The 13,190-nt window shown below is 48.1% G+C and overlaps 1 protein-coding gene across 5 annotated transcripts in view; it reads right to left on the bottom strand.

Moving 5' to 3' along the window:
* Positions 1 to 13,190, bottom strand: part of LOC102942188 (dual specificity testis-specific protein kinase 1) — a 67,251-nt gene that overhangs the window by 26,346 nt on the left and 27,715 nt on the right. For 3 of the 5 annotated variants that reach the window (XM_037879960.2, XM_043530370.1, XM_043530366.1), the window contains exon 2: positions 2,109 to 2,308. In XM_037879960.2, the coding sequence (XP_037735888.1) occupies positions 2,109 to 2,297 (189 nt within the window). In that variant the 5' untranslated portion in view covers positions 2,298 to 2,308. The remainder of the gene's footprint in view (positions 1 to 2,108; positions 2,309 to 13,190) is intronic. The other 2 variants (XM_043530369.1, XM_043530368.1) reach the window with 1 other exon arrangement.

Here is a 13,190-nt window from a genome sequence, read left to right as displayed (position 1 = left end):
CATAGGCTTGAAAAGAGCTACTGTACCATTTGGGCTGGAGATACCCTTTAAAACAAGTCTCAATCTGTCCTCCCTCCCTCTCTCTTTCAACCAGAAATCCACCAAAACTTTATACAGACACTGTGCCCAGATACCACAGTGATGGATGTAAGATAAGTTAGCACCTTGAAAAGTCAACACGCAGTTATACTTCCAATTAACTGCTACATTTTCTACACTTTGAGGGGCAGATCCCCCGCTGGTGTAGACCAGCATGCCACCGTTATCTTCAATGGCGCAACGTTGACGTACACCAGCTGAGGATCTGGCCCAAAGTGTCTATATAGGTCAACCCATTGATCTGGTGGTAGCATCTTGCGCTTGCATGGAGAAGACCAGAGGTTACTGTCTTGTTCCCAGGACTAGCCATTCTATAGACTCCCAAGCTAAAGAGTCACACCAGAATGACTCTGACCAAACTGTTGGACCCACTGGCGATTTGTTTCCATCCAATGTAGGTGTCACGTCCCCATTCACAGGACTACTAGGAGCTGCAGCATGCTGGAAGGCTACTGTAAAATAACGTAGTAGAGAAGCAAATTTGGCTGGAAGATGGCACTCCGAAAGAAGCAGAGGAAAGGAAACGGCAGCCTCTCCTGGAGTTGAAGGTCTGAGCCCCGTTTCCTTAAAGAAACTACATCCCTGCCCTCCCCCGGGGCTGTTCGCACGGGTGCCACAAGGCAATGGATATGGAGGCTAACTAGGCAAAGGGGGGGATCATCCACCCCCAAACTAAGCATTATTTACACATGATCCACTGTCATGTGCATGCCACACCCCCTGCACAAGACGCTCCAAGCACTTTGTCATGGGAGAAGGTGGACAGGTGATATATGGAACGCAGCACCCAGGAATTTACATAGAGAGGGGTTTCAACAGCCTCCCACTTCAGCTGTGCCTGCTGCAGGAAGTGAATTAGAAGCTCCTACGTTCAGAACACAGCAGTAACCCGCTGGTACGTCACTCGGTGTCACCCGCTTGTACCTCACGAGGCATCAAAGACCAGCCTGTGGTGATCTACGGGATTCCTGCCCTGAGGCTGGGAGAGGGAAATAACCCATCCCAATCTGACTGCTCTGAATGACCCACCGGCCCCTAACACCACACCAGCTAGTCTAATGCACTGTGACGATGCATCAAGAGACAAGCGCGTGGGCTGGAGCTTCCAAAGGGAGTGGGAGGCTGCTACTTCGGGAAGTGTGTGGGATTTAATTTTAGATTCTTTTTCACTGTGCACTTCGGTTTTGTTTTCAACAGCAAATCTGCACACAGCGTAAATATCTTCCAGACTTGCACAGGCCAGCACACAGTCACAACCCTTATCTCCTCTACGGCTCCCCTTTTATCTGAGGATCTCAGAGCACGTGGCAACAACTGACAAACTAGGCTCCTCCAGGGGGAATCTGAGAAAGAGGCAGCGACTCGCCCAGGGTCACTCAGTGGCGTGACTCCGTGGGTGCTCTGGGGCTGGAACACCCATGGGGAAAAACAAGTGGGTGCTCAGCACCCACCAGCCCAGCTGTTCAGGCAGCAGCTGCTGCTGGTCAGCTGTTCGGGGGAGGGTGGAGAGCAGTGGGCGGGGCCTCACGGGAGGGGTTCAAGCAGGCTGGGAAGAGGCGGGGCAAGGCCTCGGGGAGGGGCAAAGGGGGGGCGGGGCAAGGGAGGGGGTGGAGCACTCCTGGGGAAAAAGAAAACTCAGGGCCTATGCCCAGAGAGTCTGTGGCACAGTCAGGGACAGAACTCCTGGCTTCCAGTTCCATGCATCAGACACAAGACCGTCTTCCCCCTCATCATAAACCACAGTGACCCCTCAGAGCTTCTATGAAGGGGGAAAATAGGGTCAATGTGTGGGGAGGTTCCTCTCCTCCCCAACTTCAAGCAGTCTCGCAGGGGGAGGTCGGAGGGAGAAAGTCTGGCAAGTAAGACAGCAGAGCAGAGTCCTGCCAAGAAAGACGTGAGGAGGAGGAGTTCTCCGCATGGACACATTTATCCCACGCCTGCATGCTGACAGCTGCTCCACGTCCCAGGGCAGCTCCTCTCATGTCATGTCAAGCCACCCGTTGCTTTACCTTGTAAACCTTGGAGAAGAAGCCGCTGCCTATCAGCTCAGCATTGAAGTTTTCCCAGAACTCCAGCTTCCTGACGGCCGTCCGGAGTTTCTGCCAGCGGTCAACATGGTAGTAGGTGTCGGAGGACTCTCCGTAGTACTGCATCGGGCTGGAGGGCTCCGGGGAGATCAGTTCCGTCTCGCACATCATGGGGATGGCTGCTAAAACAAATCACATTGCACTATGGAAGTTGAAGCGAGACAAATTCAGAAGGCAAACAAGGTGTAATTTTCTAACAGTGAGAGTAATGAACCACCGGAACAATTTACCAAGGGGCCTGGTGGATTCTTTAATCACTGACAATTTTTAAATCAAGATTGGATGGTTTTCTAAAAGATCTGCCCTTGGCATGATTTTAGGGATGTTCTGTGGCCTGTGTTATGCAGGTGACCAGACTAAGATGATCACAATGGTCCCTTCTGGCCTTGAGCTAGGGGGACAAAAGCTGTGGCTAGTACAGGTAAAACAAGAAGCTGCAATGGGTTCAAGCATCACATCCTTTTAGGCTCTCTCCTGAAATGGCTTTTCTCCTCCCAAGTCTTTGCACTTGAGGTGGGAGTGTGGGGAGGAGACTTCCTGTTGTTGTTATTAAAGCCTCATCAGTTCCTGGCGCTGGCTTTTCCTGGAGGAAAACTAATTGCTCCGGCCCAGCACTTGGACGGCAGGTTGCAGGAAGATTGCCGCTGGGAGCAGCCTGGAGAGAACTGAGCAAGTAGGCATCATGCCAACACACAAAGTGCAAAGCCTGAAGTCTCCCCACACTGGGACTCCACTCCCCACCCAGCCAGGGAAATTACAAGGCTCTTCCTTCTCCTGCAATATACAGATCCAAACAGCAGGCAGGCACAGCGCTGGCTCAGGTGAGGGGGAAGGGACACAGCCTGCCTGATGGAATAGTAACCATCTGCTCTACTAAAAAAGGAAAGGAGTACTTGTGGCACCTTAGAGACTAACAAATTTATCTACAGCTCACGAAAGCTTATGCTCAAATAAATTGGTTAGTCTCTAAGGTGCCACAAGTACTCCTTTTCTTTTTGCGAATACAGACTAACACGGCTGCTACTCTGAAACCTGTCATCTGCTCTACTGTAGCACCTTCGAGCTGGGAATCTCCAAGCACTTTCCAAAAGGGGACTAGTGCCTGGGAGCGGGGGAGTGCCCTGGACAGAAGGGTCTGTACAACCAAAACCTCCAGGCGATGCAGGATGGGTAAGCCCAGTGGACTAACTGCCAGTGGATCAGGCTCATGTGTCCTGCCCTGCATGAATCACACTCTACAGGACTGTCCAGCTCTGTGCAAAGCACGTCAGCCTCATTACCTCTATTATGCACATGGGGAAACAGCCCCAAAGCAATGAACTGACTTTACCACTGACTTACTGTGTGATTCTGGGTGAGCTGGGTACGTAACCCAGGAGTTCTGACTCCCAAACTGCTGCTCTAGCCAGCCGGCCACACAAAAACCCTCGCACCCAGTGGGGTTTTAATGCCTTCTTGGTGCTACTACTGTGACCTTTGGGGTCATGTGTTGCTATGCAAGCAACACAGCAGAGGATTCCCCTTTTCCTCTCCCAGCCTAGTCAGACTTTGTCCCGTTCTTTGGGTGCACCAGGCACAATAGTTTAAGGGACAACTGACCTCCCAGGAGGTGGCTCTTTTACGGGAAAGGCTTCCCTTTCAGAGCCTCTCCACTCAGCTTTTTCCCACGTATCATCTCCTCCCGGGCTGACTTAGTTCATCAATCACCTCTTTGTATGCAGGAGGATTCCAGCAGCATCCTCAGGGCGCTGGAAAGGGCCCCCTGCATTATTCTGCAGACTGGGGCGGATTTTTTTCCTTTTTATATAAATGGGGCCGTTTGTCCTCGGATTACTGCCGACATGTAGGGTGGAGGGAAATGGCCTTTTAAAATGCCAAGATTTATTTGAAGGCCTCCTAGGAACCTGGGAGTGCTTGGAGCAGTTTCTGTAGGAAGATTGGGCGATGGAGCAGCCCCCGCAGCTGGGGGGTGGGGGGGAGGAGAACACATCATTGCATCCCAATGCAAGTTTGTAGTATACACAGTTGTGCTGTGGTGTGAGCAGATTAAAGGGCTCTGCACCTTCCCCTGTACCCTTGATGCTCCCAGAACATACAATTCATTCCATCCGGAATTCATTTCTGTACCAGGAGCAACAAGGCCAGACACATCATCAGGAAAACAAGTTGATTTGGGGCCAGATTCTCAGTGGGCGTAATTCACCACCACGCCATCAACCTCCAGGGAGCCATGCCGATTTACACCAGCTGCGGATCTCGCCCCCTTTAGGAACTTAAAATAATTAATTAGAAGACATCATCATTGTGTCACACTTGTTCCACCAGTTCAGTCCCGTCTGACCTTGGCACCATCACTGGCAACTGGAGCTCAGCTGAGCATGACAGGGGCATGAGAAAAAATGAACGGGACAGACACAGTAGATGGCCACTCCTCTTTACTCTCTCATACTACAAGAACAAGGTGACATTCAGGGAAACAGAAAGGCAGAGCATTTAAAGCTGATAGAAGGAAATTCTGTTTTTAACACAATGCATTATTCACACATGGAATTAATTTACCACTGGAGCCAAGACCTTAGCAGGATTACAAAATGGATAAGAAATGTATACAGATAACAGGGACATCCAGAGTTACATTAGTTGGGTCACATCGTTGTTTTTTTTAAAGAAGGGCTGCATAAACACTCATGCTTCAGGGCATAAAGCAGCCACTAAGTGATAGAGGTTAGGAAGCAACTTCCCCAGGGAAATTCCACATTTGTCCACCACACGAACCCTTCTCATCCAGGACCATGCAAAGAATTTTTAAAAATGGTGGACCTACCTTGCCACTTGCTGACCCTCACTCTGCTTGTCTGTTCTAACCCTATTCCCTCCCCTTTCCATGACCTGTCTACTGAGATTGTAAACCCTTCGTCTCTCATTATGTGTCAGTGAATCATGCAGCACAATGGGTTCTTGATCATGGGTCTACCATCATGTAGGCACTACCCCAACGTTAGACCAGCAACTGGTATTCGGTCTCCTTCTTCCCCATATTCTTCCTGAACATCCCATGACACGGTTAGCCCTCTCTGACATCATGATGCATTCTCAACCATAATAAGCAGAATGTTCCTAATCCAAGACACTTGATTGAAAGGCTTTTCATGTAATGGGCCAGCTTCTGAAACAGGGGCCTGGCACTGCATCTGCTCCTGGGGTGTGGCTCAGATGAACAATACCCTTTGCTCTGAACATTCAACTTCTGTTTTAAAGCAGCAATTCATGTAATATGTAAATGTCTGAGATGCTCAGAGATCACCACAAATGTCTTCTCAGGAAGTTCCCAGGCCTGTCAGGCACTCAAACTTTCCACAGAAAACCTCTTGCTACCCAAACAGGGGTCACGTATATTCCTCTCGCACGCAAATGCATATGGCACAATAATCCACGGCAATTATCTTGTCAAGCATTGTGAGTGACTTGACTTAAAATGAGACCCACATTGGCAGAACCCTTCTTGCCACAGTCACCCAGACAGAACAGCAGCCTTGTCTGCAAAGCTGGATATTTTGTATTTGTTACAGCATGTTAAAATATGTTCCCCCCCTACATTTCCCAGCATCCCACCTCACAGCCAAGCACTACCCCTTCTTCCCCCAGACATATCCTAGAATGCAACATTCAGACCCCTCCCTCCTATTTCCAAATGGTTCCAGTTTTCAGTGTTCACTCTCTGTGGGCTTGTCTACGTGGGGAGGCTATTGCAAAACAGGCGAGGGTGTGAATTTAAAGCGCAATAACTATTCCACACTAATTCCCCATGTGGACACTCTTATTCTGCACTAGAGAGTGCCTTTGGGTGGTTTCGCTTAACCTACTTCCCACAGGAAGGTAGCAATCGAGATAGCGATTCCCAGCTACTTCCCCATGTAGACAAGCCCTACAACTCTGGAGTTTCTAATAGCTCCCACTATGGGGAGCTTTCCTGAGGAAGTACAAGCTCTGTGACAGCCCAGCCAAGAGCCAGGCCTGGCCAGCAGCTCCCACACAGTCTTGTGAAAGAAAGAACTGCTAACAAACATGACAGAGTCTGACAGGAAATCTTACCACCAAAGGCGTCAGTGCAGAAAGGGAAGTAGGGTAGTAAACCAGAGGGGAAAGATCACCCCAGCACTGATGTCAAGGGAGAGAGACTCCAAATGCCTTTCCACATAGCTAAAGCTCTCACAGAAGGCCGAGAGAAGAGTTGCGGAGGCAGTTTCCTAGTCAAAAGAGAGAGACGACAGGAACGGGGAGCTCAGCTCTGGAGTGAGAGCGGAGGTGCTTGGGAAGCCCCTTTGTGTAATACTTACCCATGCAGCCATCACCCACCCAGCCCCTGAAACAGCCACACTCCAAAGACACTCGTCAGCTCTGGGAATCAAAACCAGGCCTGACAAGACCTTTGAGTGATAAAAAAACTAGATGGATATGACAAGCCGAATCTTGCTGCCCGCCTTTTGCTCTCTCTGTTATTGCCACTTATTCAATTACTTCCGTTTCCCGACAGGCACCAGCTGTGGTTTATTCCCTAAACGTAGTAACCAGGTTTTCACAGCTCCAGAGCAATCATCCCTCACCTGCATCCCTCCCTCTCCTCTCCACTGATTCATCCTGCTCTTCACAGTGCATATGCGCTTGGCCTCAAGGGAGAATCAGGCACCACTGATCTGTGGCCCTCCTCTTCTGACACTAGAAGCAAATATCCTTTGCACATTAAAAACTCAAAGCTGCCTCAGCCCTGAGCTCCCTTCCTGCCAAACTCAGGGCTCCTGCTCCATTCTGTGCCGAGTATCCTGCTAGCAGCGGGTAGGAATGGGAAAAACTGCCGCCCACCCCACCTCCCCACCCCATATCACTGCTATCAGGATTTTCACTGCATTAGGACAGGACTTAACTAGTTGTGAGCTTCTTCACAGCCAAGGCTCTTTTGCCACTCATGGGGAGGTGGATTAATACGATATTTGAGAAGTTATGAAAAAGAGGTCATGGGTGGGAGGATGGCTCAGGGGTTTGCTCATGGGCTATAAAGCCTCCAGTTGATGGTTCAAGCCTAGCTCAGGTCAGCAGTGAGCAAAAATCATCACCATCTGAAGCCTATTTACAGATAGGAGCTGTTGGTGCCAGTGCATTTCCTAGTGATCATGTGTGTCCGTCCCCCCCACCCCCTCCCCCCCGGCAAAATCCACCAAGGTGATTAGTACTAGCTGACACACCCAGCAGAGAGGGACAGTGGCAGGGCAGCATGTGCTGGTTCTGCAGATAAAGAGAGGACTTCAGGGTGGCACCTTTCCTGCCAGACAGAGAGTTCTTCCATCACTACTTCTGGGGGCTAAAAGCCACGTTTGTAACCAGGACACTTTCTAGAGGGGAGCAAGGTCCATTGTCCTTACACCTCCCTCTTGGGAGATGGACCACCTGGTCTTCCCCATCTCTTACTACTTTGATTTAGTTCTGCCCCATCCCTACCATTTCAGACAGGATTCTCCTCTCTCTGACAAAGAGGAGGAGGCAAGTACAGTCAGTGCAGCCAAGGGCAGCTGCCTGTTCTCCCCCAGCAAACGCTCCTCCTCACTGTTCCGCACAGCCTCCCAGCGGGAGAGACTCCAGCAGTTCATGCCTCAGCCTAACCCAGTCACCATCTGCATCTCCGGCTCACTCTGCATCTCCGGCTCACTCTGCATCCCCTCCAGGCCTCTCCTAAGGAGCCCCAGGAGAGGAAGGTTTTAATTGCACGTACCAGCCACAGAGTGTAAACACTTCCTTCTCCTCACCTAGCCACCTTCCTAGATGGATGGAGCATGGGATTCCGCGTTTCACACACTGCCCCATCTACACGGAACAGAAGCCGCTTCCATGATTCCATCAGCCCTAGCCCTATTTAATTGAACCCAGCCCAGCTGCGTGGCCACAGCTCTTAGCATGTGTGGTTGTTTTCGTAACCTATAATCAGCCGTCCAACTCTGGCAATGGAAGCAGAAATCCGGGGCGAGGCCAGAAGCCATAGACCCATTAGCCTTTGGAAACCACTTGTGTGTTTCTAGGCATTTCACATTTGCAACAGTGCCAAGGTAAAGCAGTACACTGCAGCAAAGAAAACAAGGGAGTATTCATGTATGAGCAGGGTTTGATCGATGGATTCGCTCTGATATTCATCTGATCTCCCTTCCCCATCTCTCCTGCTTCTTCTTTTTCCTCCTTTCATAGAGTCACAGATTTTAAAGAGGGAAGAGACCACTATGATGATCTAGTCCAGAGGTTCTCAATCTTCTTCTATCTCAGACCCCCCGAACATGCTATAAAAACTCCACAGCCCCCCTGTGCTACAATAACTGGTTTTCTGCATATAAAAGCCAGAGCTGGAGTTAGGGGGTAGCCAGCAGGGCAACTGCCTGGGGCCTCATGCCACAGGGTCCCCACGAAGCGACATTGCTCACACTTTGGCTTCAGTCCCGGGTGGCAGAGCTCTGGGCCTGGGCTTCAACTCCATGCAGCAGGGCTTCAGCTTTCTGCCCTGGGCCCCAGCCTAATTTTAGCCCTGTTTGGCGGCCCCCCTGAAGCCTGCTCATGACCCCCCAGGAGGCCTCGGACCCCTGGTTGAGAGCCACTGATCTAGTCTGACTCCTGCATAATACAGGCTACAGATCTCACCCAGAGGCCAGTTGCAGAGTTGGGATTAGAAGCAGAACACTGGATTCCTAAATCCCAGTTCCATGCTCTAATCGCTAGCCAAACTGCCTGTCTCCAAGCCCCTGAAATCCTATGCCTCTCCTCGCCCCTTGTCTCACTCTGCTGCTACCTTATGAACAATATATTCTTGAGTGGCTAATTGTGACATGAGGGGTAAATCAATCCAACCCTCCACCACTTTTCTACTCCTCCACTTCCTCCCTTGAGATCATCAATAATTAATTTGCATACTAATCATTTTAACCAATAAGATTGCAGTCAGTTGGGGGGAAGGACAGAAAGAGACAGACGGATGTTGGGACAAAGGTGTTGCTCAGTTCCACAAGTGTAAATGCAGAGGATGCTCAGATACCATGGTGATGAGTGTGGGATGGATGAATACAGAGGCTTCAGTAGTTACTCTTGATTTACACTCTATTTGTAAATGGGAGCAGTTTTTGGCCCATGTTGGCTTTTTGATACAAAGATGCCAGTAAGCCCTGTAAGATCAGAATAGAAATTTACCAGACTAGGCACAAATTGTACTTGCCCACCCATACTATATTGCTGACTATTAAAAATACATATCTTATTTTGTTCTCCTGTCAAAAAAAAAATCTGCTCCAAACAGGCAAGCAAAATGCTGTAAAAAAGGGTACAGGTATAACAGAACTCCATGTACTGTGCAGTGAAAAGAACACTCTCCCTTGGATAAAGTTATACTTCATGAAACCAGGCTTTTTACCAAGTGTGAGGAAATCCCAAGACAATCCCTACAGCACTTGAACCAATAGGATTACAGTATACAAATATATGCATGATGATTGGCTGAGTTTCCACAGATCTTGCAATTACACCAGTGGACAATTCGCGTCTCTTAAATGTCTTGAAATCACAGTAAAATTTTTATTCTAAGCTTGTATTTTTTCCAAGCTAACTCTGTTATGCAGGATCGATTTCTTCAGTCACGTAAAAAAAAAAAATGTTTCCACCTCTAACAACCAACATCAGCCTTATGCACACAGAAAGATAAATTAAAAGCAAGTTATGCTATAGCACAGAGAGCTATTTTGCATCTGATTTTAATACAAATATATTTTTCATTGTTAAAGTGAAGCAAATAGCCTTCAAACATATAAAACACAAACAGGAAAAATGGTAAATATGGCTGAAACACCTCCAAGTTATATATTGACATGATACACCCACTCTTATCATGTGTTTACCACAATGTCCTAAACAGACATAACTCTAAGCCATAGAGCCTGGGGTGAAATCCTGGCTCCAATGAAGTCAGCTGCAAAACTGCTGACTTCAATGGAGCCAGGATTTCACCTTGGATTGTGACCCAGATCCAAAACCAAACTCTTCCCATGTATGTGGAAGTTAAGATCTAAGGGTTCTGATTTAGGCCCATCTTTAGTCACAATCAGAAAAAGAGCCCTAAGAATGATTTGAGGTCTGGAAAATTTGCCTTACAACAAGAAACTTAAAATGCTCAATTTATTTACCTTATCGATGGAAGGTTATGCGATAATCTGCTCACAGAGAGTACCTACACAGGGAGAACATTTCTTACAGTACAGGTCCTTCAATCTATCAGATAAATTATAATAAAGTTCCAAAGGCTGGAAATTGAAACTAGATAAATTTAAATAAAATAAGCTGAACATTTAACAGTCAAGGTAATTAACTAATTTTAATTAGGGTAATTTTTAAATCAGGGTAATTAACCACAAGATCAATTTACCAGGGAATATGGTGGATTCTCCATCATTTGAAGTCAAGATTAGATGTCTTTCTGAGAAAGATGCTATAACCAGAAGTTATAGGCTTGATAGAGCAATTACTGGGTGAAATTCCATGGCCTGTGTTCAGCAGAAATTCAGACAAGAATCTAAATAATGGTCCCGTCTGGTGTTAAAGGGTAAAATTTCCCAAAGTGTCTCAATGACTTGGCATTGTAAGTTCCATTTTCAAAAGTGATTAAGACGCTTAGGGCCACATTATAGTGGTGCGGCAGTGCCACTTCAGTGATGGTTGCATCATGACTTCTGTTTAAAGGTTGACCTTTCTAAGCCCTCTAAAATCGACATGCTCAGTCAGATTCCTTTGACAGTTGGTGTGCCTCGGGAGGGTGCAGGATAGGGTTGGTGACATACATTTGGAGCCATTTCTGCTAGGGGTTCTGGAGAGATACACCACCCTGCAAAAATAGTTTCTAGTGGGGTTTTGTGTGTGCGCACACGCGCGTGTGCACAGAGCTAGAGATCAAACTATTGATGTGATACAGCTCAAAATCCGATGAAGTGGGCTGTAGCCCACGAAAGCTTATGCTCAAATAAATTTCTTAGTCTTTAAGGTGCCACAAGTCCTCCTGTTCTTTTAGCTCAAAATAGACTCAATCTGTCGAGTTTTACCCAAGGTAGTATATAGCATGTATATTTTTTTAGTGTGCACACGCCAACCCAGAAAACCAGCTGGAAAGTTTCCATTCCTGCCATTGTACATGCTTTAAAGTTAGACTCATGAGGGCACAGGAGAAAGGTAGGCGTCCAAATTTGGGGTAATTTAATCAAGGGGTTCCCAAGTTACAGCTTCTGCCCCCCGCCCAGTTTCCTTCTGTTGCTTTTTTACTTTTATGCTGAGCGGTGCTCGTGACTGGATGAATCACAGGCCCCACTAAGACTGATGGGTGTGAACTCACCCTTCAATTAACATAACTAAGGATGAGTTAATCACAAGCCCCCACTTAAGACAAAAGAAGTTTTGGACTGTGTGGCTGGATGTTGCTAAAATTTGTGAGTCATGGGTGGCAACTGTATTTTGAGGAAATATAGTAAGAATATTTTGGGGGGAAAACCAGACATGTGAATGCTTGCTGGGAGGGTGTGGCACTCTGCACCTCACAGTAGCACCCTGGAACCCCCATATTCACCATGGTGATATGATTATATATTTTGTACAAAGTATACTTTGTGAGATATCATTTTAAAAGTCTTGATCTGTTGAACGTTAGTATCATGTGCTGTATATGAAGTTATGGAGCATTACTATATTTGTTACTGAAATACGTTGTGAGGTTGGGAACACCCACAACTAGCCTTTCCAGTTACAACAAAGGAGCATCCATCAATAGCAAGACAGCGTTAATGACCCATCAACATTCACCAACTAACAATCCACTATCATAGACACTTCTCGGAGGAGGCACACACAACATGGGGGTGGACTAACCCATCTCGCAGAAAAGATCTTTCCAGCAAGCTGGAAAAAAAATATAAAAGAGAGACAGTGAGATCATTTCTTGGCCTCTCTCTCTCCTTCTCCCACCCTCCCCCCCAACTCAACACCTCGAAGAACATCTGGAAAGCAAAGACTTTGAACTGGGAAAGATTGGATCCAGGCTGGAAGGTAGCCCCAGCCTATGTATTGAGGAACTGTAACCTGCTTGTATCATCTGTCAGGATGAGAAAACCTGTATGATTCAACTCTTGCTTACACTAAAAGTTTAGGATTTAAAATGCATGTTTCTATTTTTATTTCTTAAGGTAACTATTTCTGACCTTTATGCCTACCATTTATAATCACTTAAAATCTATCTTTCTGTAGTCAATAAATCTGATCACCCCGGGGGAATTCTGCGCCACTGCGTATGCGCAGAATTTATGTCCCCTGCAGATTTCTTTGCTTCCCTACAGAAAAATGACTTTCTGATGGGGAAGCAAAGGGAAGCCACAAGAGCAGTCATGCAACCCTCCTTGACAGTATGTTTCGGGTGCCCAGGGCAGCCAGCAGAGGTAAATCACTGTGGGGAAGGAGGCGGAACTGGGGAAGACCCGGCTGGTGGCTTCTACCCTGTGCCGGGCTCAACTGCTAGTCCGGGCTGGGGAGGACAGGACTTCCTCTTCCCCTGCATGGCATCCGGGGCCAGGTCAGACCCACCCCTTGATTTCTCCCCTGGCTACAAGAAAATCTGCAAACCCCCCCCCACCCTGCACCCATCACTCCTCACCTACAGGGGGAAGGATCCCTGTACAGGGAACTGCTCCCCCATCCGCCCAACCCCCCATGTATCCAGACCCCCTCATATCCAGACCCTCCTGCCGAGCCTCACTGCCCTGCACTCAGAACCCCCCAATAAGCCCCACTTCCCCTGCACCTGGACCACCCCGATGAGCCACCTATACCCAGATCCCCATCCCACCAAGCCCCAATCAGTTGCACCTGTATCCCCACCCCACTGAATCTCACTCCCCCAGCATCAGGACCCTACACTGAGTCCCCCACACCCAGATCCCCCTGCCAAGC

The sequence above is a fragment of the Chelonia mydas genome, chromosome 16, assembly GCF_015237465.2.
Source record: "Chelonia mydas isolate rCheMyd1 chromosome 16, rCheMyd1.pri.v2, whole genome shotgun sequence".
NCBI classification, from domain to species: domain Eukaryota; kingdom Metazoa; phylum Chordata; order Testudines; family Cheloniidae; genus Chelonia; species Chelonia mydas.
Note: the sequence above shows the minus strand (reverse complement) of the source record. Positions and strands in the feature narration are given on the sequence as shown.